A 26,410-nucleotide genomic window follows, 5' to 3' on the forward strand; every position below is an offset into this window, starting at 1 on the left:
CGTCCTCCCAAGATAACTTTCCACAGATTCAAATGAAGACAAAGTGAGACACTTTAACCGGTGTTTAATTGGTGGTAAAACTACCTTGTCAAACACAAAAAGTAAAACAATACAATTTCCCCATACATTTTCAACTTTCCGGCTTTTTAAATACAAAGAGAAAACAAATCCTGTAGGTCATTTGTCTAATAGATTTCAAGCTTGTGGGTGTGGCAGCATGTATGTTGTGTCTTATGTGTGCTGTGAACTCCTATGCTATGCAGCCTTTTGCAGTATCATACAGTGACTGTTCAGTGATTCAACTCCTCCACAGTCAATAAATCAATCATGGCGCCAGGGCTGAGTTACATTCACTTTCAAATCAATGGATTCAGGAACAGTATTTTCTTCAGAGTGCAAATATTAAAGCACTTTTGGCATGATTAGGCTGTCACACCACCTCATTATGAAATAACTGACACCGAATGCTTAGTTATTAGCCAAGGAACTACAGCATGTGCCAAGATTTTGAATCAACCCCAGCCTTGCAATCAATTCAGTCCATGGGAAGTTGCCTCATACTTCTTTCCCAACCATACTGATGGGTAAATGCAGTATCTATTCTACTGCAGTGGTTGCTTGAGTTCAAACAGTCCAGTTCCTCCTTTGACCACCTTGCCCGTCACCAGGCAGGCTGAGGGAGACACCAGTTGATCATGGGAACCTGAACAGGGAAAAGGACATAGACATGAACAACAACAAAATGACAGTGGTTATCAAAGTCTGCATACCCTCTCAAATTGCCTTGAGGCCTGAAATAAAAGCCCATTCAATTTTCACTTTCAATTTTACTATACTAGTTCATTCTTGTCCCGTGAACCATGAATTATCAATCAATCATCAATGTGTCAACCAATCAATCTCTTCTCTATCTCTGTAGTTCATAGATTTGTAACAGTTAGCTTATTATTATCATGGCAGAAGCATTATCATCCTTTCCTCACCCAGCATAGTAGCCTGTTTGAGGAATTTGTAGCTGGTCTCGAAGGTCATCTGCTGCAGAGGAGAGGAGTTGGACTGGATGGCGTGCCGGTTCAGCGGTTTATACACACCCTCAAAACACATGTAGTCTGCTACTAGTGACAGATGTCTGGGGTCCACCTCAATACCTACAGAGAGACAGACAGAGAAATACAGAGAAGCAAAATTACAGGCCTTCTGAAACCATTGTTGTGTGCTACCAATAACAGGTGCCTGGGGTTTAACTGTGTGTGTGTGTGTGTGTGTGTGTGTGTGTGTGTATACCGTAGACAGCGAAGACATCTTTGATCTCCTTCTCTATAACCTTCAGAGCCACTTCAATCCCGTAGGTGTTCGCCATAGCATGGACCTCATTAGAATACAGTCTGTTGATGTCGAGGATCTGGAGAAAAACAACACAGTCCCATTATATCCCATTCATTTTATGATGCTGATTCCTGAGGAGTTAACCACAGCATAGACCTCACTGGAATACTGATGATTTAGTTGTCATAGATTACTTAATGCCCCTTTAATTGAAGACATTTCACTTTCAAATTGATTGACACATTTCCTTTACCAATTTTCCCTAATTAGCCCCCAATTCTCTACTCTTTAATGCTTCTAGAGACAAAAATGGCAGGGTGAAAAAAATACTACATCCCAATATTCAAGTTCATCAGTCAGACCACTATGCTCATCTATTATCAACGATGTACTCCTGCCTCTGAGTCATTAGCGCCAAGTGGGGTCAGCGCAAGGTTCTTGTAGTGCCACACAAATAAGATATCAAGTGCCTGGTAATGTTTATGTGTTCCGCTGCACAGCAACACTGGTTGGCGTAACACAGGAAATTCCCCTCATATTAGCGCTGTCTATCTGTACTTGAACCGCAAAACCATTGTGTAATCTCATATTCAAAATGCTTCCAGTAGAAAGCCAAAGCAAAAATGTGTCCACTGTGCCGACGTACATCGCTGTGCTTGAACATTTCGTGCATGTTGATCCCCTCCGTGTTGAGGATCGTCTCTTTCTGTCCCGTCTTCGTGGTCGTTTCGCTCAGCAGGCAGCGGGTGAGGCCCCTGGTTTCCATGACGACGGCGTTCTGGGCCAGCGTCGACATGACGGAGGTGAGGTCGAAGTGCACCTTGCTCACTGGCAGGACCAGGTTCACCTGTGGACACGGAGACGAGAGATGGGGCGACGGATGAATGGAGAGGAGGGATGAGAAATACATTGTAAAAAGAAACATTGTTAATCTTCTTGTGTGCAAAGTTTGAACCCACCTGACACCAGAGTCCATGCTGGATGTCATAGGAGTAGCTCTCTATAGCCGGGTGCGCCTCCAGAACGGCATTCACTCTCATTTTATCCAGGGATTCTTCTTCTCCTTCCTCTCCTCCTCCTCCTCTTCTTCTCGATCCTCTCCTTCTCCCCTCCGCTCTCGCTCCCGCAGGCTCCGGCTGGCTGGCTTCCAAGCTGCTCTCCTCCGTCCTCTCCTCCGCCTCTCCCTCCTCCTCTCCCTGATCTTCCCTCTCCTCCCCCTCGTCGCCCTCCTCCTCGCTCTCATAGTCCACCTGCAGAATGGGAGAGAGAGAGAGAGAAACAAAGACAGAGAATGCGTCATGAGAATCATACAAACACCACAATATGTGCAGTACACAGTATGTGTGTGTATCTGCATACCTCCTCTTCCTGTTTCTCTTTTCGTTTGGTATCAGAAGCATCAGCGTCTCCTTCGTTCCCCTGGTCGTCGACGATGTCTCTCTCCTCTTCCGCCTCCCCGTCGTCTAACTGATAAGAGTCAAAAGTACAGATCGAGGTCACTTCAGAACTTATTTTGTCATTGTCACGGAAGGGGTAAAAAGGTTCGGACAAAAACATTCAAAACTGAGTGACAATACTGAACATCAACGCAGCCCTAACCACAACGCTAACATTCCATAAACATAACAGCAGGCAGCAAAATACAATCAGGGCAAATGAAATAAATAAATGAAATGAAATGATCTTTTCTAGGAAAATGCTTGCCACAAACGAAGCACTTAAACAAATGACAACCATCCATTTTCAGGGAAATTCAAAGCTGTATGTAGAAACACTTTCTGCATAGTGTGAATAGCACAGGAAGCCAACTGAAATTGCACATCAGGCTATTTCATTAACATGCTCACTGACACAACAACCAACCTTTAGTCTTCACTTGGCATTACTGTTTCAATTTGCAATCATTTTGCATCCCAAGTAAGTATACCAAGTCAACCAATTAGGGATGGAAAACGGCACCAGGGGCAGGAATCCACAGTGGTATTGGGGATTAGGGTTAGACCGATATCAGTTTGCCAGTATATCAGGCTGATATTGGCCTTTTATTAAAAATCAGATATCGGCAGTCAGTGTCATCCACCCCCAGTATAGCAGATATGGTCCAGTTTGCTTGGATTACATATTAATTGATTAATACTATCCTGGTTGTCTATAGGAAGCCCTTAACCTGAACTGATTCTAATGTAACATTTTGAATTGATTCCACATGTGTGCATGAATATGTTTGATTATCATCCTGTTTCAGAGCCTTTTCCACCCTACCAAGAAAGAAAAAAAGCACTGAGCACATTTTTGGAATATTTTGGCATGAAAATCAAATTCAAAGATACTGAATGTCGGCACAAAATATCAGCTATTGGCTGCTTCAATCCAAAAATATCTCTATCTGCATTCCAAAACCCACATCTGTCAAACGATGAAGAAGACCGACAAACTGAATTGAAAACGGACACCCACCGCTCCAGCCGACCCCTCTCCATCGTGGTCCTTGTCTCTGAGCGTGGCCTTCCTCGTATCCACGGCGATGGAGGCCAGCTTGGCGCTGCGCTTCTTAATGCCTTCCAGGAGGAGACGGAAAAACCTGGGAGGAGAGACGAGGAGAGGAGGCGAGGAGGTGAGGAGGAGGACCGAGGCGAGGTCAGCCAGAGACTAGCTTGGTACTGCAATTCTTAATGGATTCTGGGGGGGTATTATACATTTTTCAGTAGACAGCAGAGACAGACAAATACAGACAAACACACAAATATATTACAAATACGTTATCTATACACACACCTGGTTTCCATGTAGCGGAGGATCTGTTGCGGCGTCAGCAGCTTGTCGTCACAGTAACGGTCAGGAGGCAGGAAGTGGAAGGTGACTTTGAACGTCCGCATCTTCTGCCGAGTTTTGTCCGTGATCCGCAATGCCTCTACCACATCCACCTTCTGCAGAACCTACACACACACACACACACACACACACAGGGTTATGGTGAGTTCTAGTTTTAACGTTTAAATCTAGAAACACAATTATAACAGAAGCACGCACAGTGAAATGTGTGCAAACATGCAGACATTTTAGAGAAAAGACGAGACAAAAAAGACAAGAGAAGTTGACAAAAGAAGAGACAAAGAGAAAAGAAAAGAGAAAAGACAAGAAGAGAAGTTGAGAAGACAAGAACAGACAAGAGAAGAGAAAACAAAAGACAAGAGAAAAGACGAGACAAGGCAAGAAATAAGATGAAACGAGAAGAAAAAGCATGTACATTTCTATTTACATGCTTTCACACGTCTCTTTCTGGAGACATGAGAAGAAAAGACAAAAGACAAGAAATGACAAGAGGAAACAAAAGAAGACGAGGAGAAAACAAAAAAAGAGAGGAATAAATCTAAGAAAACAAAACGAGACGAGACGAGAGTTGGTCCGTACCTCAGCCAGACACACCCTGGTGAGTTTCTTGCGGAGCGTCTTGACTCTCTTCAAGGCCTTCTTGGTGTTCAGCACTGGAACACTCATCATAGGAGTCTTGATACTGGGGCTGGCTGTCATCAGGATCTCTCTAAGCCTGAGAGAGGGACATGGACACACACAGAGAGAGGAGGAAGGATCGAATTTAGATTTAGAGATACATTTTTAAGGAGCCTGGATAATGAGAATATAAGTGAATAATGAATACGCGAACAGGCGGACAGTACCTAGGTATTCCCAGAGTGACGTTCATCTCTCCTCTGCCAGCAAAGTGGAAGGTGTTGAGTGTCATCTGGGTGGAGGGCTCGCCTATCGACTGGGCTGCCAACAGACCCACCGCTTCCCCCGGATCGCACAGTGAGCGCTGCCACTTGTAATGCAACAGCTGGCGAAGGCTGCAGGCACAGACAGAGACAGATGGTGTTTCTTTTCCCTCTGGTTTCACTTCACAACACAGCAGACAAGTACAGGCTGTGTCCAGTCAATGCCCACAGGGCAGTGATAGAAACTGAGGGGAAGGACACGACTGGACAGAAAGAGAGGGCTGACTTCCTATTAATGCCTGAACTAAAGTGTTAGCGTGGAGCCTACTATCACTCAACATAGTGTCTGCTAAAGTGTTAGCGTGGAGCCTACTATCACTCAACATAGTGTATGCTAAAGTGTTAGCGTGGAGCCTACTATCACTCAACATAGTTAGCATGGAGCCTACTATCACTCAACATAGTGTATGTTAAAGTGTTAGCGTGGAGCCTACTATCACTCAACATAGTGTATGCTAAAGTGTTAGCGTGGAGCCTACTATCACTCAACATAGTGTATGCTAAAGTGTTAGCGTGGAGCCTACTATCACTCAACATAGTGTATGTTAAAGTGTTAGCGTGGAGCCTACTATCACTCAACATAGTGTATGCTAAAGTGTTAGCGTGGAGCCTACTATCACTCAACATAGTGTATGCTAAAGTGTTAGCGTGGAGCCTACTATCACTCAACATAGTGTATGCTAAAGTGTTAGCGTGGAGCCTACTATCACTCAACATAGTTAGCATGGAGCCTACTATCACTCAACATAGTGTATGTTAAAGTGTTAGCGTGGAGCCTACTATCACTCAACATAGTGTATGCTAATGTGTTAGCGTGGAGCCTACTATCACTCAACATAGTTAGCATGGAGCCTACTATCACTCAACATAGTGTCTGCTAAAGTGTTAGCATAGAGCTGTCTATGGACTACATTACATGGTCCTACATAGACTAGACACTGTGTCCAATGATAATGTAATAACTGATAATGTAATAACTGACAGAAAATGTCATAACTTCCCTAAAAATGTCCCTAAATGAATCACAAAATTTTATAAAAACTGCAATTATTAAAAGGGTGTAACTTTTTAAAAAAAATATTACAATATCAATCTGAGGGTGTTACTAAAGTACTTTGCAATTTATAATATTTCATTACATCTTTTGACCCATTTTGAACACTCTCACTCTATAAGACTCTCACACACTGTCTCTTAACCTTTCAGTGTTGTTTTAGCGCTCTCACACACACTCATGCGCTCTCTCTCTCACACACACGCACACACACACACACACACACACACACACACACACACACAGACGCGTACCTGCTGGGGTCCAGGCTGTCTTGGCTCCTCCCGGCTGTGTTTTGCAGGTACTTCTCTGTGATGCTGTGGAAGTTCTCGGACACCGATCCGAAGCAGATGTCGGGCCTCAGCAAGCCCAAGCTGGGCTCCGGGCAGCGAGACGACTTCCTGCTGTATTTTGATTGGTTGTCTGCGTCCAGCGAACGCCAGCGGTCCAACAGCTGGGGAGGGAGTGTCGTCATATTAGACTTCAGCTGAATTAGGCTTGAGTTTAATTATCTCACGCCAAATGCAATGAGGCTGGGAAGACCACCTCACAGTATTATAGCAAAAATGACAATTGAATATTTGAATCTGTCCCAATGAATGTGTGTGTGAATACCTGTAGTGTCGCATTGCCTCTGCCATTGTCAACCGCTTGTCCTCCTTCAGCCTCTTTCAGTTTGGCCATCTTCTTCTGGGAGAACAGCAGGAACGCTCCTGATACATAGATTAATACACACAAGTATAAATATGACAGATGTTTACAAAGGCAACCTGAAAGAGATTTTTATTAATATTCTGACACATGAATGGTCCATGATCTGACAAAATGTAATTGTCACACTGCATTCCCACAGGTTGTTGGGTACCTTGCCGTGGACACGCCCCCTCTCTCTTCGTTTTCCAGCGCTGGATGGCTGCGAAGTGTTGATTGGCAGCCTGGGGGTCCAACCGCGACAAAACCTCATCCAGAGCCTGGGACTTCCTGATCACCTGATGGGGAGAGGAAAACATGGTTCACTCTTTTCTGTTCGTGTTGTAGAAAAAGACACAAATGGGAGGTGAGAAGCGTAAACGATGGATGTTACGTTGTTTTGTTTTTGTGTGTAGTACATATTTATCCCCAGTGGCCATGTTGGAGCGCCGTGGGGCCCATGAACTACACCGTCACTGTAGCAGCCATTTTGGCCAGTGTCACCCACTGAGGAGGAAGCACTGAATTTGACAAGGCTGCACTCTTTCTAAATACACAGTCTCCATCCGTTGTGCGTGTGCGTTTTTGTCGGTGTGCACTTTACCTCGTAGTTGTTCTCGATGAAGGGGAACTGTCTCGGCTGAAGGAACTGAGTCTTCGGGATGTCCAGCCCGTCCTCGCCGTACAGGAACTGGACCACAGACCCATCGCTGTCCCGCACCGTCAGATCATACTGAACCACCAGCCCCTCCAGGTGCTTTATAACACACCTACAGGAGAGAGGGGAGGAGAAGAGGAGACGGGAGGGACGAATACAAGCAAGAAGACAGAAGAGGAAAGGCGAGGAGAGGAAAAGGAGGAGGAAGGAGAGGAGAGGAGATGAAAGTAGATTAAAGTAGATTTCTGTGTTCTCAGATGGTCAAATGGCCTCAACTGGGAGTGAAAACACCCTATGTCCAAAATTTGAATTCTGTCATGGTTTTTCCTGTGACTCCTGTTCCTGTAATGGTGGTTTGTTTAAGCAGTGGCTAAAATTTGCCTTTGTTTGTGTGACTAGGGCCAGAGAGGCAACTGATGCAGGCCCATTTTCCTCTAATTTTTTGATTAGTGCCAACCACAGCCTTTCATGGTCTATTAGCTTATGTCGTTACCTCTGCAGATATCCTGATCTGGATGTTTTCACAGCTGTGTCCACCAGTCCCTCTCTGCCAGCCATACAGTGGAAGAAAAACTCCTGGAAATGAGAAAAATGTCAAACATGGGGAAAGACGTACAATTAAATAACGATCATTTTGTCATACTTAGGATTATTATTGATTATTTTTCCTAAGGATCTAAATGAATTACAGCTAGCTTTTAGGTTGAGTTCCAGTGTACAGATCTACCCAAATATTGTAGAATACCTGGAATAAAGAGCTGATTTTTAAGGCAGACTGAGAAACACAAGGCAGCCACCTAACAATTTAACCTTCTGGAAAATCTATACTATCAGTATATACTGTATAACCTTTCCAACACTGTACAACAAAGCAAATCAACAAAGCACCATGTTATTCATTTTCTGTTTACAGTATTCCCAAGCTAAAGGCACTCTGGGTCAATGTTTTTGAAACCTCATACACACATTTGGGATTTGGGCTTGCCACAGCTAAAACAAAATAATGCACTGACAATTTTCATAGTCAGTGTAATCAATAATGATGCATCATTGCAGCCCTAGTTATGATACTGATCATGATGAAAGGATACGCGACCACTAGAGTGCTTTCACTTGTGGCATTTGGCATGCCAGTGCTTACCACGACGCTTAAGCATTTAGATAGTTACAGTGTAAAATGGTATCAAGCTCACTAGGGAGCGTGTTGCCATATCACATAAATCTTCCACACAACACACACCACGCACTCCTCTTCTACCTGTGGTTTGATGCCCGTGAGGAACCTTCCAGAAACGAAGCCCCCAGCGCCAGGCAACGAGTCATACGGCTGGTAGCAGGGCAACGATTTCCCAGAGGGCATCAGTGGTGGCCGACGGCCCTCCAGCTCAATCTGACCTAGCAGACACGAGATCTGAAACAAACACACACACACACACACGTCAGGGCAGTGTTTTCAGGAATGGCAAAATGGTATAAATACCCACATGAGAACACTAGGTATATTATACTACCAAAGCAAATAGTTCGATTTTCTAGGTTAATAGCCTAAGGGTCATTTTGGTTTTGTGGAACAAAACAACAATGACAACAACAATGAGTTTTGGTGATGGGGACCATTCGATCTCTAGAGAAAAAGGCTTAATGGGAAGAAAGAGGGAGGGAAAGAGGGAAAATACCTGCATGGTGTTAACAGTCGATCCCTTGGCTCCTGATTGGACCATCAGCTGGAGGTTGTTGTCTGGGAAAGAGGTGTGGAGGCCGATCGGCATACACACCTACAAACACATATACACCATTTCATCATGATCATTAAGAAGCATGGAGGCCAGCAGGCACACACTTCAGGTCTGCCAAGTTAAAGTCTCTCTGTTGCCTTTCTCATAATATGTATAGATATTTAGTGCATCTCTATAGTAAAGCTACTATATGTGCTACTGCAGCAGTAGTAGTAGCAGCAGTGACAGTGACTGGTTACCTTGTTAATATCATTGTTCACTTGGTTGGCCACCTCTTTGAACTTGAGGTCAGCCAGGTTGAAGTCTCTCTGGTCCGGGTTGAGGTGAGCGTCCTGCCAGCGGCTCTGAGCCTCGGCTTGATCCACGTTGGAGGGCAGGTTGAACGCTGCCTGGAGGGCCTGGGAGAGAAAGAAGGACAATAAATCAATGTTATTTTCTGACTGGATTTGTTTCATGACCTTAGAACACACTTAAACCGCATACCATCCAGGAAAAAGTATTTCATTGCGGTTGTATTTTGATATCTTTTTCCTTCCTCTAACATTACTCCACATTGATGCAATATTAGCTTTATAAGCTTGAGCCTATCTTGTCTGTAGTCTGTATATTTGCCATGATACTAACTTATTGGACTGGTCTCTCTAAACTGTTAATCCCAATAGGACAGGCTGGTGGTAAAACTCACTTTGGTGCCACAGTTTAGTGACTCTTTAATAAGCTTTTTCCTCTGTCTGTTGGCCCCCGGTTTCACCAGGATGTCCTCAACACCTACACACACACACACAAACACACACACAGAAACGTGTAAACATTATACACATAAAGTCATAGCACATCATGTCACAAACAGCTAAATTAGCATCATAGCACTCATTAGACTTGTCTAAAACACATATGCACTGGGTTGTTGCAGAGACTTATTATTTTTCAAAGGTCTTGTGTAAAGGTGAATATCTTGGAATAATCAGTGAAATATACACAATCAGCTGATAATATCGACCTCAATATCTCTGCTGCAGATAGCGCACTAAATAGCTTTGGGTATGTGTTATTTAGTTAAAGTGAGTGTGGGATGTTACCCAGGGTAAAGCCTTTGTATAGCTGCAGGTAGGCGGTGAAGAGCCGGGCCAGACAGCTCAGCAGTTTGCCGCTGGTCCCCCCTCCGTACAGCTCGTAACAGCAGTGGACCAGACCGTAGGCTGAGGAGCCGTAGTGGGCTTTGTCCAACACGCCCATTAACAACTCCCCCTGACGAATCACCACCTAGGAAGCGAGGAGAGGAGAGAGAAGGGAAAGGATAGTAAATACTGACTGATGACTGACAAGATATTACTATTTTGTGATCAATTATTAGACGCAGGTCACCAAACAGCTTAGAGGGAACATTGGTCCTGATCCTGATGTGATTTTTTTTTTATTTACGTGACTGACTACCTTGATTTTTTTTAGTCTTCCAAATAGATTTCTGATGATTTTTGCTCTGCATTATAATGAGAAAAACTACAAATTTGGACTCACCAAGGATTAACTGAAGTATGTGAGTGCCACACCCAATTGATGCCCTTGCTTGTTTCCAATAGAGTGACTCATTTGGGAAATTTTCTCGATACATGTCTCAATATGTTGAAAGGGGGCAGAATAAGGCAGATCACTCCAATAGCGAGAGTGAAAATATCTCACAAAATATAACATTAAATGACTTGTTACGATGGGCATTTTTTGCAAAGTAAAGAATGAATAAATGAAAAATAAACAAATAACTAATAAACAACAACCATTCTTCTGGCAGATCTGAGAAATCTGAATGAAAGAATGAATGAATTAATGAATGAGCCATTTGTCTCATTTGTGTCGGGCCACAACACACAGGGAACATATTGGGGCAATGTAGATGTACAATTTTGCCAAAAATTCTAACCAACACTCATTTTTTATGACAGTTTTTCGTTGAGCCCAGTATGTTCTCCAACTTGATTTGGTCCCTGCTGGAGGCCATGTGCACTGTGTGTGTGTGTGTGTACCTGGGAGTCACACATGCTGTCAGGACGGTACCCCGGTGCGGCTCTTGGCGGGACTTGAATCCACGCCTTGCTGGGGATCTTCGACCTGCCAATCAGGTTGAGAGGCAAGGCCTTCTGTGGGATTACATTCAGCAGGAGGGTAGACACCACCTGCAATTCACACCAAATGACATTTCATTAAGGACAATTACGTAACAAGTCGTCAGTAATGTTCTTTGCATGTAGAAATGTTCTGTCATCACAGCCTCCCTGCTTTCCTGTCTATAGTCACCGAGGTCTGAGAATAGTAGGGTTAGGGGTTAAGTTCAACTTTAAGGATAGAGTTCTACCTGTTTTCCTGTCCATAGCTGCTGTGGTTTGAGTATGGCTGGGGGCAGCAGTTTGACTCTGCCTGGTCTGTCGGTCAGCCCTCTGTACACCAGCTCGGTGTACTGGTCTCTGGTGAAGAAACAGCTTCGTATCGTCATCCTCGTGCCCGACACCATGTGGTCCTGGATCAGACCCGCTAAAGGTTTACCATCCTTGAGAGAGATAGAGATAGAGAGAGAGAAACAAATGAGTGACCTCTGTGTGTGGGTGTGGGTGAAAGCCTGACAGCCCTCTATATATCTATATATTTACCTTGGGTACCAGGTACTGCTGGTCAGTGCTGACTAATGTATAAGCCTCTGCTCTGCCCAGCTCACTCTGAGGGAAGTGAGCGTTCATCTCGTCTCCGTCAAAGTCAGCATTGTACGCCTTGCAGTTAGCGTAGTGGAGCCTCAGTACCTGTAACAACATCAAATGTGTTATATATCATCACACATGTAAATAAAACTCAGCATTGTGTGCCTTACAGTTGGAATTGTGGAATTGCAATATATATAACATCAAAATAACAAAATGTATTGTAAGTTACATTTTTTTGTTACCTTCTCTCCTGGCAGTATGCGGGCACAGTGGGCTTGTATGGAGGGTCTGTGGAGAGTTGGCTGTCTGTTCAATAGCAAAACATCTCCGTTCTTTATATGACGATTCACCTGAAGAGAGAGAAGAGGAGGAGAAAGAGAAGAATATGTGAAGAGGTGTTTAATGTAGGGTAGACATACATCACAGGGTGTTTGTGTGTTTATGTCCGTATGTAGCTACCTGTAAATGCAGGGAGTCACCTACTATGTTCTATATTTGGTGTCTATGTTCTTATCACTTAACAGGTAAGCAACGGGCAAATCTCATAAAACCTTGGTGTATTCCTTTAACCCGTCCGACTTACTATCTTCATGGGCATCTTATGCGGGCCGGGACAGGGCGTCAGCAGCTGCTTAGCGACGGCCTCCCGCTGCGCGAGGTTGGAAGGCGACAGGATGGTTCGCTTGCCATCCTCGGTTATCACCATGGAGGCACCGGGGTGGACGTTGGGCCCGTTGAGGACGGCCTGACGGAGCTCCTTCACGTTCCACGGAGTGACGGGCTGGGGGTAGGTCAGCTTGGTGGCAAACACCTACACCAAGAGCCGACACGGGGATAAAGAGATGGAGAGACTTGGGTCAAGTTTGGATGCAAATATGAACTTAGGCGAACATGTTAAGAGAATTGTGCAATCAGTTTAGTGATCTGGAAAAGCTGGTAGTGGTAGTGGAGATAAACAAAACAAAGGGAAAAAGAAATGAAATAGACTGATGTACCATGGGTATTCCTATCTCGTTGGTGCCTATGTACATGTCGGGACAGATGACAGATCGCGCAGCGTAGTCCACTCGTTTACCCATCATGTGCTTCCGGAACAATCCGTCCTTCTTCTCCAGGATCTGACAGGGGAGAAGAGACGGAAAAACAACAATAATGTCTTCACCATAGACAAGTCAAGCTCTGTTATACTATGTCGTTTTACCTATGTGATGCATTTGTTACCTGTATGCATATTATCTAAGGTACCTGTCTGATTCCGGGGTATTTCTCTGTCATCAGTTTGTCCATGTCGCTGTCGAAGACGATGTTAACGTGGCTCTGGAGACGGATCCAAATGTTGTAGAGCTTATCTGTTAACGTCTGGCCTGGGATGGTGGACAGAAAAGACTGGTCTGTCGGTTCAGATGCCTGAAATGGATGAGAGGGGACAGGTAGGCATGTTATGTTCACTGGATTTGACAGAAACACGTGAACACAAACCGCATGTGAGGGCCAGGAGCTTTTTGCGATCTTTCATGTCACTCACACACACTCTGTCTTACCTCTTCTTCCGGAGCGTTTTTCTCCCCAGCTATGAGTGCCAGTAGTTTCCGGATGATTCCGTTGTCCTTCATGACGGCCTGCATGTTGACAGTCTGACCATTGGTAAACATTTGGTCACCCAGCCGATTAATTGGACGATACCTGCGGGCAAAAGCATCATTGTAAGCTATAATATAATAGATTATCTTGGGCGCATTACATCATGTGAGTCAGGCAACATTGTTAGAACATCAGCTAACGCCATAATGTGTGTGTGTGTGTGTGTGCATATGTATTGTACCTGCAGGGTGGGACCACCAGGAGCTCCAGGAAGAAGAGGTCAGGATAGAAACGTCTCACTGCCGCCTGGACCTCTGAGTTCTCCTCCAGACCTGAGAACAGACACTTCAGGAAGAAGCCTGGAAGAAACAGAGGAGGAGAAAGATCACACGTTGAAAGTTACTTTTTTCTCCCAACCCTAAAACTTATCACGGTTATGAGTTGCTTTTGCCACTCTACCATTTTGCTTACAGACTCCCTGAAATGAGTATGGCAAATTCCACAAATATGCAAAGTAGCATATGACATGTACCACGGTGGTGGGACATAATAAAAAAACAGGCAGACAGCCATTCCGTCGGAGTACCTTCTTTCTCCCATAGTTTGTTGATGTGGTCTCTGGAAGTACTAGGGGTCAGGAAGCCTCTCTTTCCAGCCATCAGGTCTTCTACAGGGAGAAAAATAACCAGATGAGATCCAGATACATCAGCTGCTGTGCTCCAGAGCCATATACTGTATATAGGCAGGGTTTGTCCAGGCTGTACAGTCTGCTGCCCTTTCTCCCCATCAGAAACTCCACTGGGGCACGAGTTACAGTCTACAAACCACTTCTATATTTCTGGTTATCAGAAACAATGAAACAAATCAGCACTTTCCCACAATTCTCTCTCCACTAGTCACATGGTAACCGTATTTATATTATGTTAAGCATGCATAATTATGTATTCTCAGTCTAAATGATAGTAATGCTTTCAGTATTTACCATCAGTGTTGTCTCCAGTCTGCGCTCCTGCTGGCATGGTGATAATCAGCTTACTGTTGTGTTCCCGACGCACCACACACCGCCCGCATCTACACACACACATACATTATGATTTATTTTAATCATAACATGCCATCACATAAACAGTAACGATCACAGACATTTTCTACTGCTTCAAGCTGTGTACTCAGTTGTTTGAAAATACTATGGATTGACACTAAGTGAGAATAAAATTCATTACAGTCTTTTCTTTTTGTCATGTTACCTGCAGTGGGGGCATTTCCTGGATTTCATGTGGATTCTCCAGAAGTCGTTTATCAGAGTGTTCTTCCTCTCAACCACGTGTTTAATCTGAGAACACACACACAAAATTAGACCAATTTGTCTCCAGTCAGGGAGCCATGACTCAAATTGTAACAGACCCCTCCCAAACAATACACAGAAACAAATGCTACATTACTATGTGTGTCTACATGTGTCTTTCTGTGTGTGTATGTATATGTCAGGGTCGCTATGTGAGCGTATACTGACCGGCTTGCTGGTCTCGCCAGTTGTCATACTGATGGTTTTCTCGGTGAACGCCTTCAGCACCTCCTCGATCTCAGCTCCAGTGGCCTTGGCATTCCCCTCCAGGAACTAACACAGACACACACACAGTATATACAGATGAACACACAAGTATACACACAAGAACACACACTTTCACACAATGTAAAGAATCAATGCTCATAGTCTAGTTAACATTTGTCGGACTTAAAATCAAATCCACCATAATCGCTTGTTATTTACCCCAAAAGAAACAAACAAACAAACAAGAGACCTACAGCTCAATTGGTCTATGCTGTGCACGATACATTTGCAGTGGGAAAATCTTAGCTATTAGAGAAGTGTGTTTGTGAACAGACACACTACAACAACACTAACCCCAGATTTTTTACAGGCAGTTTCAGATTAGCTCCAGTTAACACATCACAACTGGTCTTGATCAGCACATTTCCCATCACAGCTGCTTCAATCTTTCCTATCAGACAGGTTCACAGCATTTAACCGTCTCCTCCAGGAGGTGTCACCGTGGCTCTCTCTGAACCAGATATACTCGACCCACCTGGCTGAGGACCTGTTCGACTTGGTAGACCTCCTGCAGCGCTCCGTGGTCCAGCAGCTTCAGCTGGTTGAGCAGCAGGTGGACGGCGGCTCTGGGACACGTCAGGGTGTGACACATGAGACACGAGCCGCGGATCAACAGGTAGAGTTTCTGATGGAGAGGAGAGGAGAGCAGACCAGAGGAGGAGGGCCAGGTGAGGAGGAGAGGAAGGAGCAGGGAGGAGAGATGGGACGAGGGGATGAGAAGAAGAGAAGAGACAAATTGCTGTAAAATCATTTAAAATAAAGGCAACATCAAACATCATTTTTCTACCTATAATTATAATAATTCCTCCCCGGGTTTCATCGTGGGGGAACAAGTAAAATACAATACTCCGGCAGGTCATTACTAGTATTACACCCAAGAAAAGTGAGTTGGAAGCATGTGACAGTGTGTGTGTGTGTGTGTGTTCATACTTACATCAAAGAACAGTGGGTTGTATACAGGTAGCGGTAACTCCACATGTCCCAGGTGTCCAGGACAGTTGTTGAAGTCCTGACAGCAGGTCGAACACACCTGGATGAACCATAATAAAGAGTTAACATAAACACATATACTCAGGAGCACAAGTTAATACAGGCTGTATGTGTGTGTTCAAGTCCTGACTGCAGGTAGAACACGCATGGATAGAGAAAATAGACACAAACGCAATTAAGATTAGTTTTACTGCTGCATCAATAGCATTTAATTGCTCAACAAGTGCACCTCAGCACCTCAGTTTAAGTACTTGCCAAAACTGAGTACAGATGAGAATGGTTTTATTGATTTATGTGAAACTAGAGCCTCATCATCTTCAACTTTACACACAGATTGAGATGCACTTACACCACAAAAGCCTCCTCATTAGTAACAGAGCGATTTATGGTATGTTACTGTTGTGTCTGTACTGTTATAACACATGGAATGTACGTAATATAAGTTCAATGGAGCTTTACCTCCTTGCTGTCAGCTGGCCCCAGGGCCAGGTCGTACAGGCTGTTAGGGGCAACGTTCCCAACAGCGTCAAGGAACCTGAAGTTGGTGATCGTCTTCACACTCAGCTTCCTGGAGAGAAGGAGAGGAATATACAGTATGTGATGTGGTTAGACTTAGGACTTAGGGTTGTCTCACTGCAACATGAGCAAGAGGTTAAGGGCTCTGATGTAAACTTCCACGCAGACTTTTGGCAAGTCTGCAAACGTTTCAGAGGGAGCTGCCTATAATTCATAGCATCAGTGAAGTCAGTAAATGCGGACACTAGGGAAGCGCCTAAAAAAATGTAAACACACCAAGCATGGCAGGTATTCTCAGGAAGGTTTATCTGTGAATTTAAATATTTGTTTTGCTAGTGTAGTGTTTTATTGCACTTATGTACACAGTTGTTTGTATCCTCACACAAATGTGTTTTGAATATGATTTCCATATCTGTTTTCATCCGATCTATGAAAATAGATAGTGAAGTACATCTAGGCTTTCCACAAGATAGTAGCATTGCTGTATCCAAGGCAACGTGCAATGTCTTCAGCCTGTCTCGTGTCTCCTTTTTCCAACATTTCAAACGCTCACACCCTACACTCATGCACTACACTGAATATGCCAGTGACATTGGCCCAAAGTCCTTGAGGGATCAGTCCTCAGGCTACCAATGAATCCCTACCAACTCCAGAGTTGCTGTTCTGTAGCTGAACCTGACCTCTGACCTCCCGGTGGAGGAGGGACAAGAGAAAAGTTCCCTACAGGGATCAATACAGGATCACATCACCCTGTATGGTTAAGGGATGGCCAACTTTGCATCATCTCAATAGCACAGTAACTACTTAACACACACAAATTGTTGTCCAAAAGTCAATGTAGTCCTTTAACTTATTCTTAAATTGGTAATCTAGAGACAGCAATCACAACCAACTTCAGAGTTGACACTCAACAAAAAAGGGCAGATATAGGCTAACGTTATGTGATCCTACTCATATCCCTGTTGAAATTACACACTCAGTATATAGCAATATATATGTTAGAACGATTACTCTCCATGTCTATTGGACATGCCATAATGCCATAACTCCTTGCAATGTAAAGTAAGATGAGAAAAACAATTTTACTTGATTAATAAGCATGCAAAATCAGGTTCGGGCCAAAAGAAGTGAGTTGAAAATGTGGCTCTCAGGGGGGAAAAAAGTTTGAAAACCACTGCCTCAGCAACAGTTAATAAGGGAAAATGAACTTGCCACCAGTATAATGTAAGATATTTTGATATATTTCTGAAAGGTCTGCCTGCAATTTGTAAGAAGACACGTTTTAATGTATTTACACCATGAACAGGCATGTTGTTTTGAACTCGTGTTTAGCTTTTAGCCAACCAGCTAGCTAGCTCTCCCTCACCTTATCTCCTCGGCGGAGTACATGCCAAACGACATGCTCTCCAGACGCCGCCATGGCACTTCTTTTCCAAACAGCATTTTGGAAAAATATCCACACTCGTGAAGTTTATTGCTGTAAATTCATGTCAGTCGCGTTAAACCACATGCGAAGGAAAAGTTGCCCCTGTTTCACACGTGGGAGCTTCAGACTAAACCACGGCACTCAGTTCAGAGGGGAGATATGAGTATAGCTGACTAGACTTATTTCCCAATTTGTTTGACAATTCCTTTAAAACTCGCGTATATATGTGAATATTATTACAATTATCTCACTATAAAATTACGTAAAAAGCATTGTATTTCTTCAAATACAAACCAATACTATTTTCTCTCCCCCCATCGTAGCCTATATGGTTTGTCCTTCCCAGAAGCCCTTTGGTTTGTTTCCAACATGGCGGCGCCCGGTAGGCACGTAGGGCATTACATCCACAAGAACAGCCGTTTTCTGCTAAATAACATCGAACAGTTATGGGGTCACAGGTAAGAAGTCCGTTATATTTGTGTTTTAAACCATAATAGTATTTATGAGACTTTATTTTCCATGATTGTGTTTGCTGCGTGAGTCTGACGAGTGACAACTGCAGCTAGCATCTTCTGACAAGAGGTCATGTCTTCATGACGCTACATCACTGTGCACTTTGTGGACAAAATGTTTATTTAAATTGAACAGGGGTTATGTAAACGTCTCTTCCCGCGCATTTCTCATAGAAACTGTCTTTACCAATGAAATGCGTATGGAAATTTGTCAATAGGGGAGATGCTCGTCCCTCATCCCCATAACACCCTCTATACTTTCTTCTTTTCTGTGGCTTGGACTGTATCTCGACTTCCTACATTACATGTTGTTGGTCTGCAACTTGTTTTTGTTTTTCTTGGCCAAGTCTCCCTTGAAACTTTCAACCTGGTTAGAGAAACGCTAATTAATGAATACTGTTAACGGGTAAACTGTCAGTAAGTGGAAGTGTTTCTAAATTGTTGTCCCTGACTTCGGAAGAGGCGATAACAGTATCAGTCTCGTAGGTGTTACCCAAAGATGGGGGTTAAAGACTATAAGACCATCTTCTGACAATACAGAGAAAACACACTTTATGGTTGCATATGGTATGTAGTATATTATTGACAGCACTTTACATAAACTTCTACAAAGTGTCCTGCCATACTGAGCATCCAATGAAGCACATTTGTCTTTTGTAAATTGTACTTTAAGTTGATTTGTGCTTCTCTGTTTTTTTCCAGGACTTTCAGTTGGACTCCAGCTGTGCTACAACAGACTGCCACAGTTGGAAAAGGTATTCTGGGAGAAGTTTAGGGATTTATTTGACACTGAAGCTAACTTTGACACTTACACCTGACTGAATCACCCTCTTTATAACAGAGGACAGCCGATGCATCAGAGGCAGGGTGTGATTTATACAGATTATGTCAATAACGGCAAAATCATACCTGTCTTTTCTGTGTTATTACAGATTCTACAGAGGCTATTGTCATTCCCAGGAAGAAAACATGGTATGTACCCATATCACTTTCATTGGGGAATCTTAATGTGTCTCAACAAGCAGTCTGACCACCAGAGTTAATGACATTTCCTGTCCAACAGGAGCAAGGAGGCGGTGCTGGAGGCTCTGGCTTCGACTGTCAACAGGGTGAGAGCTCCTTCTCATCTTCCAGACCGTTCTGTCTGTCTGCATATAGGCCTGTTTGTTTGTTTATTTATTTATTTATTGGCCTGTCTTTTCCCTGCTAGGACCCCACAGCCTATCACTACCAGTTCCAGGACGATCCTTACCTCACTCCCAGGACCTCCGCCGAGTTTGTACGTCAAAAACGCATCAAGCCTTACCCTCCATTACTTTTCTTTCTTTCTTTCTTTCTGTCTTTCTGTCACCTGTTATTTATATAGCCTGTATAGAGAGCATAAATCAAGATGTAGTCAAACACAACAGCAGCAATAACCACATAAAACAATAGGAAAGTGCAAATAGGAAAAAAACAGGAACAGTACTCAGTGCAGCATGTCCTGTACTTTGCCCGATCACCGTTGCACCCATAATCATAGTAAACAGCGCCCCCTCTGGTGTTATTGCAATAATGTAAATCTCAGTTTTTCATAGATTTTTTCACCAATATGTCTTTCTGTCTCTCTGTGCTCCGCAGAGGCTCTACTCTCTCTCTCAGGAGTCCGGCAGATCTGCAGCCCAATACTTTGTCAACAGCAATCCAAAGTTCTTCACCAAAGACTTTGCTGAGCCGCATATACCGGTGAGACACACACACACACACACACACACACACACACACTGCATGTAAAACTCATGTTTAGAGGTCATATACTGGTCAAATTTTAGAGGTTTTTTTTTTCTTCCATCCCTTCTGATTCTAAGCATTAACAGAGCCAGTAGTGGGGTGATATACGGATGATACTGTAAACAACAACAGCAACATTCCTTAATGTGTGTGTGTGTGTGTGTGTGTGTGTGTATGTAGTGTCTGATGCCAGAGAGTGTGATGCTGCGTTTTGAGGAGATGAGCGAGGAGGCGCTGAAGGAGAGAATCAGCTTGAGGAAAGTTACAGCTGCTGTCGATATGTATGATCAACTACTGCAAGCTGGTAAGGACACACACACACACACACACAGACACACACACACACACACACACACACACACACAATGAGGAATGTTACTGTAGTCATATTAACTTTGTGTCCTCCCCAATTCCTTCAGGCACTGCGGTCTCCATGGAAACGACTCATGACCTGCTAGACCTGATCTGTCTCTATTGTGACAGAGACCCCGCGCAGGAGTGGGGACCAGAGGCGGAGGACACGGTGAGACATCCCATAATATATCTTTCACAGCCCTAAAACTAGCCATGGAGGGATGCTCAGAGACTGGGAAACAGTGACACATTAGATCAGATCAGATTACATTCAATTTGATTTGATTCAATTAAACTTGAAATTGGGATGTTGGAAAGAGAAAAGAGAAAAAAAGAGTGTATTAACACTAACTAGCAATCCAACAGCAATGACAATAATTAGCAGTTACCTCATTTACTATACAGTTGTCCCAGAACATATTTAACCCCCGACATCTTTGGCACATCTTAAAGTAACAATTATTTTGCTTGAAAATGACCAAAACCAAACTTATCCTGCGACTTCCTTACCATTTACTGTTAGTCCGAACAATGTATATATATGATTATACTAAGAGGTGTGTGTGTGTGTGTGTGTGTGTGTCCAGGAGGAGTCAGGAGAGGAGCCGAGGAGCAGGACCGGGAGGGTCCGTCGGGCGTCAGACCTCCTGAAGTCCACCTGGAGGGAAAACAACAACGCAGAGAGAATCTTTAACCTGCTGCCAGAGAGAGACACACACTGTTACTCTGCTCTGATCAGAGGCATGGTTAAGGTAGGGATACTAGCAGCAGCAGTAATGTTAGTGTTGCAGGGACTCTATTGGTGCTGTACCAGTGGGTTTGTCCAGTAGTAAACTCTGATACCAAAGCCACGTGTCACATGTCAGAAATCAAAGCAAAGTGACTGTTTCTTTCCCTTTTTCACATTTTAGCTTCTGGCCCTCTTTGTCAAAGTTACCCATCCCTGTTAAACTGTGATGAACTCTGTGTGTGTGTGTGTGTGTGTGTGTGTCTCCGCAGCATGAAGCCAGTGTGAAAGCCTTCAACATGTACACAGACATGCTGAACAACAGAATGACTGGTGAGCAGGAAGAGACACGGGCTCAGCAGTAGCAGTATTCAAACATCATGATAAAGGCAGTATTTGAAGTAGAAGCAGTAACTTGAAGTGATACCGTGACATTGACAGTTATAGTTTATTTTCTGATAATTGTTTTGTCAGCGACTTCTCACGTTCAGGTATCTGCGGGTCTCATAAAGTCTTAAATTATCTAAACGTAAGGCCTTAAAATGTATGAAAATGACGTAAAATCTGTTTTTAGAGGTCGTACATTTTTCCACCATGTATTGACAGGTTTATTTTTTAGTCAAGTATTTTGTCCTGAATGCCATGAACTAGGGCTGGGCGATATATCAATATTATATCGATATCGTGATATGAGACTAGATATCGTCTTAGATTTTGGATATCGTAATATCGTGATATGGCATAAGTGTCTTTTCCTGGTTTTAAAGGCTGCATTACAGTAAAGTGATGTCATTTTCTGAACTTACCAGACTGTTCTAGCTGTTCTATTATTTGCCTTTACCCACTTAGTCATTATATCCACATTACTGATGATTATTTATCAAAAATCTCATTGTGTAAATATTTTGTGAAAGCAAACCAATAGTCATCCCTACAATTTTGTCAATATCGATATCAAGGTATTTGGTCAAAAATATTGTGATATTTGATTTTGTCCATATCGCCCAGCCCTACTTACAACTGAACATGTAGCCCACTTCGTAGAAAATGCCGAGATATATATTGTGTATCGCCATTCAGCCTAAAAATACAGAGATATGATTTTTGGTCCATATCGCCCAGCCCTACCATGAACCGTGTAGCTTGGTCAACTGGCTTCTTATCATTGTTGTCATTCCCCATTCAAATGTATTGAACAGCCTGATCTCTCCCCTCCAGCTGACGTCCATATCTTCAACGCTCTGATCTCGGCCGCTCCGAAGCTCAGAGAGAAGTACAACGACAGATGGGACCTCATCGCCGTAAGACCCGTTCCACTGCTTTACTCACGGCGGAAAGAAAATGTTACTACAGTCATTTGCCCACAGAAGCACGTGGAACTCATCTTAAAAAAAGATATTTTTTTTCATGAAATGGGGGGGAAAAAAGGGGTCTCTTTTAACGCTATCTTCTCTCTGAAGCTGGTTTCTGATTCACAGTTTACTTGTGAGTTAAGGGAAAATTTAAGGGGAAACCTAAATCGGTTTCTAACCCCGTTAAGCATGTCAATACACACATTTTTCACTTCAGCTATGTAGAATAACGTATTTTAACATCATTAGGTGAAATTGTTCTGTATCAATAACCATGGCATAGGAAGGAAAAAGAAACGTGAAAAGATCTCATAATAACGAGAAAACATCACATAACAAAGAAAAGCTTCTCATAAGAACAAGAAAAAAGCTTGCAATTATGAGAAAAAGGTCTTGCGATTATGAGAACGAACCTGCCATTTTTTTTGTAGAAGTCACCTCTACAATTGAATTGTTTAATTTTGGTGTCCGACTTTCGTTTAGAGAATTCAGAAAAAAATGCATACATATTTAATATAGCTTGAAATCTTCAACACTTTGTAAACCTTTCAATCATATCAAGTAATTCAATTCAGTGATGTAGCGGGATTGCACGTTCCTCCATCTTCAAAACTAATGAAACAACAGGAAAATCTAAGTAAAATGTCTTTAGAACAACAATTAAAAGCTAGTTTTGGTGGAAGTGTCCTTCAAAATCAAATTGTTTTGGTGTTGGATATGTATATATAATATTAGCTGTTTTTTGTTTGTTCTTCTTTGGATTTCTAGTACACACATGAGGGAACGTCATCATTCAGCTCTGTGCACCTAACACAGATCTGTAACTGTGTGTGTGTCTCTGTCTGTAGGAGCTGCTGAACCAGATGAGTCAGCAGAAGGTTCAGCCCAACCTGTTGACTTTCAACTGCGTCCTCAAAGCTCTGAGACGCTGCGGCGCTCTGGCCAAAACACAGGCTCTGCACACACTGAGTGAGATGAAGGCTCTGGGGATAGGTTAGTACACACACACACACTGTGGTTCAATAGCAAAAACACAGGAGACAATATATCAGATATTGGCCTATAAAACAAAAATCTGATAGCAGCCAGTCACTGTCATCCAAATCTAATATAATGGATATGATGCAGTTTGATTCATTACATAATTATTGTAGAATTTGTCTTCTGTTATTCAGATCCACAGATAGATAGATGCTTGTTAGCATTAGTGTGGACCCTTTGTGTGTTTTTACTGTGTGTACTTCTATACTAATGTGTGTGTGTGTGTGTGCGTCCAGCTCCCAGCCTGGCCTCCTTCAGCCACGTCCTGACAATCTTCTATAAAGCAGGTAAACGCAACACTGGAGTTTGATATTACATTACCAGTACAGACTTGTGTGTGTGTGTGTGTGTGTGTGTGTGTGCATGCGTGTTAAGTTGCATTGAGCTGTGTTTTCCCCCCTCCAGTCTCCACCGCCCAGAACCAGACTGACATTTTACAGGAGGTGATATCAGAGGTGTCAGGGAGCAGCTTCACCTGCCAGGACCCGGATGATGGTACATATATCTCCCTTATTTTAATTACAAATGAATAGAAAACACCTGGACCTGGATGAGTCTTTGGTTTGTAATGCTGATCTAGTATTTTCTCTCTCTCTCCCTATTCAGTTCTATTCTTCTCCAGTGCCATGAGAATAGTAAGTATCTGTTGTTCAGGTCATCTAGAAACAGAGCAGGTCTACATCTGTCTGATCTGATTTTCTCTGTCACCTGTCTTTGTGTATAACAGTGTCTGGATACTAAAGATGTAGAGCTGGCCTACAAAATCCAAAGTCTAGTGGAACTAGGGGAGAACTGGAGGTTTCTGGGAGATTCCTACCAACAGAGTATTTACTAGTAAGTAAACTAGGGGCTTCTGGGAGATATTTGGATCTAATAACTCTAATTGAGAAGGAAAATAGTCAAAATCCAATAAATCTCCATGGAAAACGTCCCTCCCTTTCTCCTCTCCAGCGGCCGCTTCTTCAGCTTGTTGTGTATGATGGAGCACATCGACGTGGTGCTGAAGTGGTACCGACAGCTCATCCCCTCGGTCAGTACACTCCTGTCTCAGTCATGTGATATTAAAGACCAATTGCAGACAAGAAAACAAAATAGATCTTTTAACTAGCTCCCCGGTTACCGCAAGAGTCACCCATGCTCTATGGGAATTAACAGTACCTTTGTAATGTAATGTAATATATGATACATTTGTCTGTCTAGATGTACTACCCGAACGCTCAGGGAATGAGGGACTTGCTTCAGGCCCTGGACACAGACAGCCGCCTGGACCTTCTACCCACTATATGGCAAGGTAAGGCTAACGCTGATGTTAAGGTTATAGGAGTCGAAATTCAGGTTGATCGCTCAGTGACTGTGCCTCAAAATATTGGTCCATTTATGTCAGATATCGCATCCCTGGGTCATGATAAGTCAAATCTACAGTTTCTGTCTGTCTCTATATATCTAATCTATTCTAATGTGTCTGTTTCCCAGATATCCGGTCGCTGGGTCATGATAATAAGTCGGATCTGGTGGAGGAGCTGCTGGGCCTGATGGCCAGAGAGAAGCACAGCGCTGAGGTCAGTAGAGCTGACGTCGTCATGTAATCCCATTGTTGTAGTGTGAGATAGAGTGTTTCACTTTGACTACAGTAAAACACGTATATGTGCGTGTGCAGGTTCAGGAGTCTTTCGCAGCGTGCGCTCTGGATGTAAAGAGTGTGTTCGACGGAGACAGGAGCAGCCTGGAGTGGAGCGCCTCCTCCCTCTCCCACATCACCTGCCTGCTGCTGCGAGGCAACCGGACTCAACAGGCCTGGTGAGGAAGACAACTCTGTATATCTATCTGTCTATCAGTCCATTTTCTGTCTCTGGTGTTGAAGTGAAAGCCGCCTGACCTCTCCTCCTCCTTCTCCTCCTTGTCTCCAGGGACATGCTGCAGCTCTTCAAATCCAAGAACCGGGTTCCTTCGTAAGTCTCTACCTCCACTACAGCCATACAGACAGAACTGTTAATCCATTTTGTCATTGAAAGGTTTTTTTTTGGACCAATCGCCACACTTGTACCACATAGAAACCCTCTCAAGTGTCCATAGGGCTTTGATCAATGACTCTGTGTTTGATGCTTGTGTCTTTTTCACATCCTATGCCTTCATATTCATATTCAGTGTGTAGGTGAAGCTGTCAAATTTCACATTTTTGCAGTAATATAATCAACTGTTCACGCAGCTGCTCGTGACCTTTTTGCTGACCCCGCCGTCTTCTTCTTCTCTAGCGATGAGCTGCTGGAGGACTTCCTGACGGCGTGCAGCGGCGCCGGCGCCCCCGAGAGGGCGGTGGAGCTGGTTCAGCTGTCCGCAGCCTTCTGTCTGCCGGCGACGCCCAGGCTGGCACAGCGAGCACTGAGCGAGTTCAACCTGAGCGAGGAGCAGAGGTGAGGAACATAGATTTAGAATTGGTTATTGTGTGGTTTACAGATTCCTTCCAGTAAATCAGACAACAATGAAAAAGCCTGAAAAAGGAGGGGAAAACTGGTTTTAAAGACACTCACAAAGCTGGAAACCCAATATGGCACGCATATCTTGGTCCTCCCAGCCCCCATTATTTCTTAATGGGATCTATTAT

General features: G+C 43.5%; 2 protein-coding genes and 1 non-coding gene across 3 annotated transcripts in view; 1 reads left to right on the plus strand and 2 right to left on the minus strand.

Annotated features, from left to right (window-relative positions):
- Positions 1 to 55: 55 nt before the first annotated feature.
- polr1a (RNA polymerase I subunit A) lies at positions 56 to 18,146 on the minus strand. Its single transcript, XM_071528503.1, has 37 exons — positions 17,993 to 18,146; positions 16,570 to 16,678; positions 16,055 to 16,150; positions 15,596 to 15,745; positions 15,022 to 15,126; positions 14,756 to 14,841; positions 14,491 to 14,579; positions 14,095 to 14,175; positions 13,750 to 13,867; positions 13,469 to 13,610; positions 13,173 to 13,334; positions 12,923 to 13,045; positions 12,511 to 12,738; positions 12,170 to 12,277; positions 11,880 to 12,026; positions 11,588 to 11,779; positions 11,259 to 11,408; positions 10,317 to 10,500; positions 9,923 to 10,005; positions 9,477 to 9,635; positions 9,178 to 9,276; positions 8,760 to 8,912; positions 7,995 to 8,077; positions 7,448 to 7,613; positions 7,019 to 7,142; positions 6,769 to 6,866; positions 6,408 to 6,607; positions 5,004 to 5,171; positions 4,738 to 4,873; positions 4,102 to 4,262; positions 3,784 to 3,907; positions 2,686 to 2,793; positions 2,286 to 2,576; positions 1,973 to 2,173; positions 1,285 to 1,402; positions 984 to 1,148; positions 56 to 703 (listed from the first exon to the last, which is right to left on the minus strand). Exons 1-37 carry the CDS (start codon positions 18,067 to 18,069, stop codon positions 603 to 605), a joined length of 5,085 nt encoding a protein of 1,694 aa, XP_071384604.1. The 5' UTR covers positions 18,070 to 18,146; the 3' UTR covers positions 56 to 602.
- Positions 7,248 to 7,384, minus strand: LOC139651559 (small nucleolar RNA SNORA5). Its single transcript, XR_011695726.1, has one exon. It is a non-coding gene; the product is annotated as a small nucleolar RNA SNORA5 (small nucleolar RNA).
- Positions 18,147 to 18,413: 267 nt separating the features above from the next.
- The window catches only part of ptcd3 (pentatricopeptide repeat domain 3), an 8,378-nt gene continuing 381 nt past the window's right edge, over positions 18,414 to 26,410 (plus strand). The window contains exons 1-22 of the mRNA XM_071528511.1: positions 18,414 to 18,510; positions 19,267 to 19,319; positions 19,497 to 19,536; positions 19,628 to 19,673; positions 19,775 to 19,843; positions 20,185 to 20,289; positions 20,515 to 20,638; positions 20,754 to 20,857; positions 21,276 to 21,440; positions 21,688 to 21,748; positions 22,634 to 22,716; positions 23,616 to 23,760; positions 24,045 to 24,095; positions 24,214 to 24,303; positions 24,415 to 24,443; positions 24,536 to 24,642; positions 24,760 to 24,838; positions 25,009 to 25,099; positions 25,282 to 25,367; positions 25,466 to 25,605; positions 25,716 to 25,757; positions 26,061 to 26,219. Of these exons, the coding sequence (XP_071384612.1) occupies positions 18,422 to 18,510; positions 19,267 to 19,319; positions 19,497 to 19,536; positions 19,628 to 19,673; positions 19,775 to 19,843; positions 20,185 to 20,289; positions 20,515 to 20,638; positions 20,754 to 20,857; positions 21,276 to 21,440; positions 21,688 to 21,748; positions 22,634 to 22,716; positions 23,616 to 23,760; positions 24,045 to 24,095; positions 24,214 to 24,303; positions 24,415 to 24,443; positions 24,536 to 24,642; positions 24,760 to 24,838; positions 25,009 to 25,099; positions 25,282 to 25,367; positions 25,466 to 25,605; positions 25,716 to 25,757; positions 26,061 to 26,219 (1,958 nt within the window). The 5' untranslated portion in view covers positions 18,414 to 18,421. The remainder of the gene's footprint in view (positions 18,511 to 19,266; positions 19,320 to 19,496; positions 19,537 to 19,627; positions 19,674 to 19,774; positions 19,844 to 20,184; positions 20,290 to 20,514; positions 20,639 to 20,753; positions 20,858 to 21,275; positions 21,441 to 21,687; positions 21,749 to 22,633; positions 22,717 to 23,615; positions 23,761 to 24,044; positions 24,096 to 24,213; positions 24,304 to 24,414; positions 24,444 to 24,535; positions 24,643 to 24,759; positions 24,839 to 25,008; positions 25,100 to 25,281; positions 25,368 to 25,465; positions 25,606 to 25,715; positions 25,758 to 26,060; positions 26,220 to 26,410) is intronic.

The sequence above is a fragment of the Centroberyx affinis genome, unplaced genomic scaffold (genome assembly GCF_046629955.1).
Source record: "Centroberyx affinis isolate AG114_WGS23_722 - 3 ecotype Tasmania unplaced genomic scaffold, CSIRO-AGI_Caff_v1 ptg001682l_1, whole genome shotgun sequence".
NCBI lineage: Eukaryota > Metazoa > Chordata > Actinopteri > Beryciformes > Berycidae > Centroberyx > Centroberyx affinis.

What these genes read in the sequence shown, in the direction of transcription:
- polr1a (XM_071528503.1), bottom strand. Translation starts at nt 18,069, where the DNA reads ATGCTGTTTGGAAAAGAAGTGCCATGGCGGCGTCTGGAGAGCATGTCG. An exon ending in ATAAGATGCCCATGAAGATA is followed by an intron (nt 12,278 to 12,510) that starts GTAAGTCGGACG and finishes CTCTCTCTTCAG; the next exon opens with GTGAATCGTCATATAAAGAA. An exon ending in AGATGTCTTCGCTGTCTACG is followed by an intron (nt 1,149 to 1,284) that starts GTATACACACAC and finishes GTCTCTCTGTAG; the next exon opens with GTATTGAGGTGGACCCCAGA.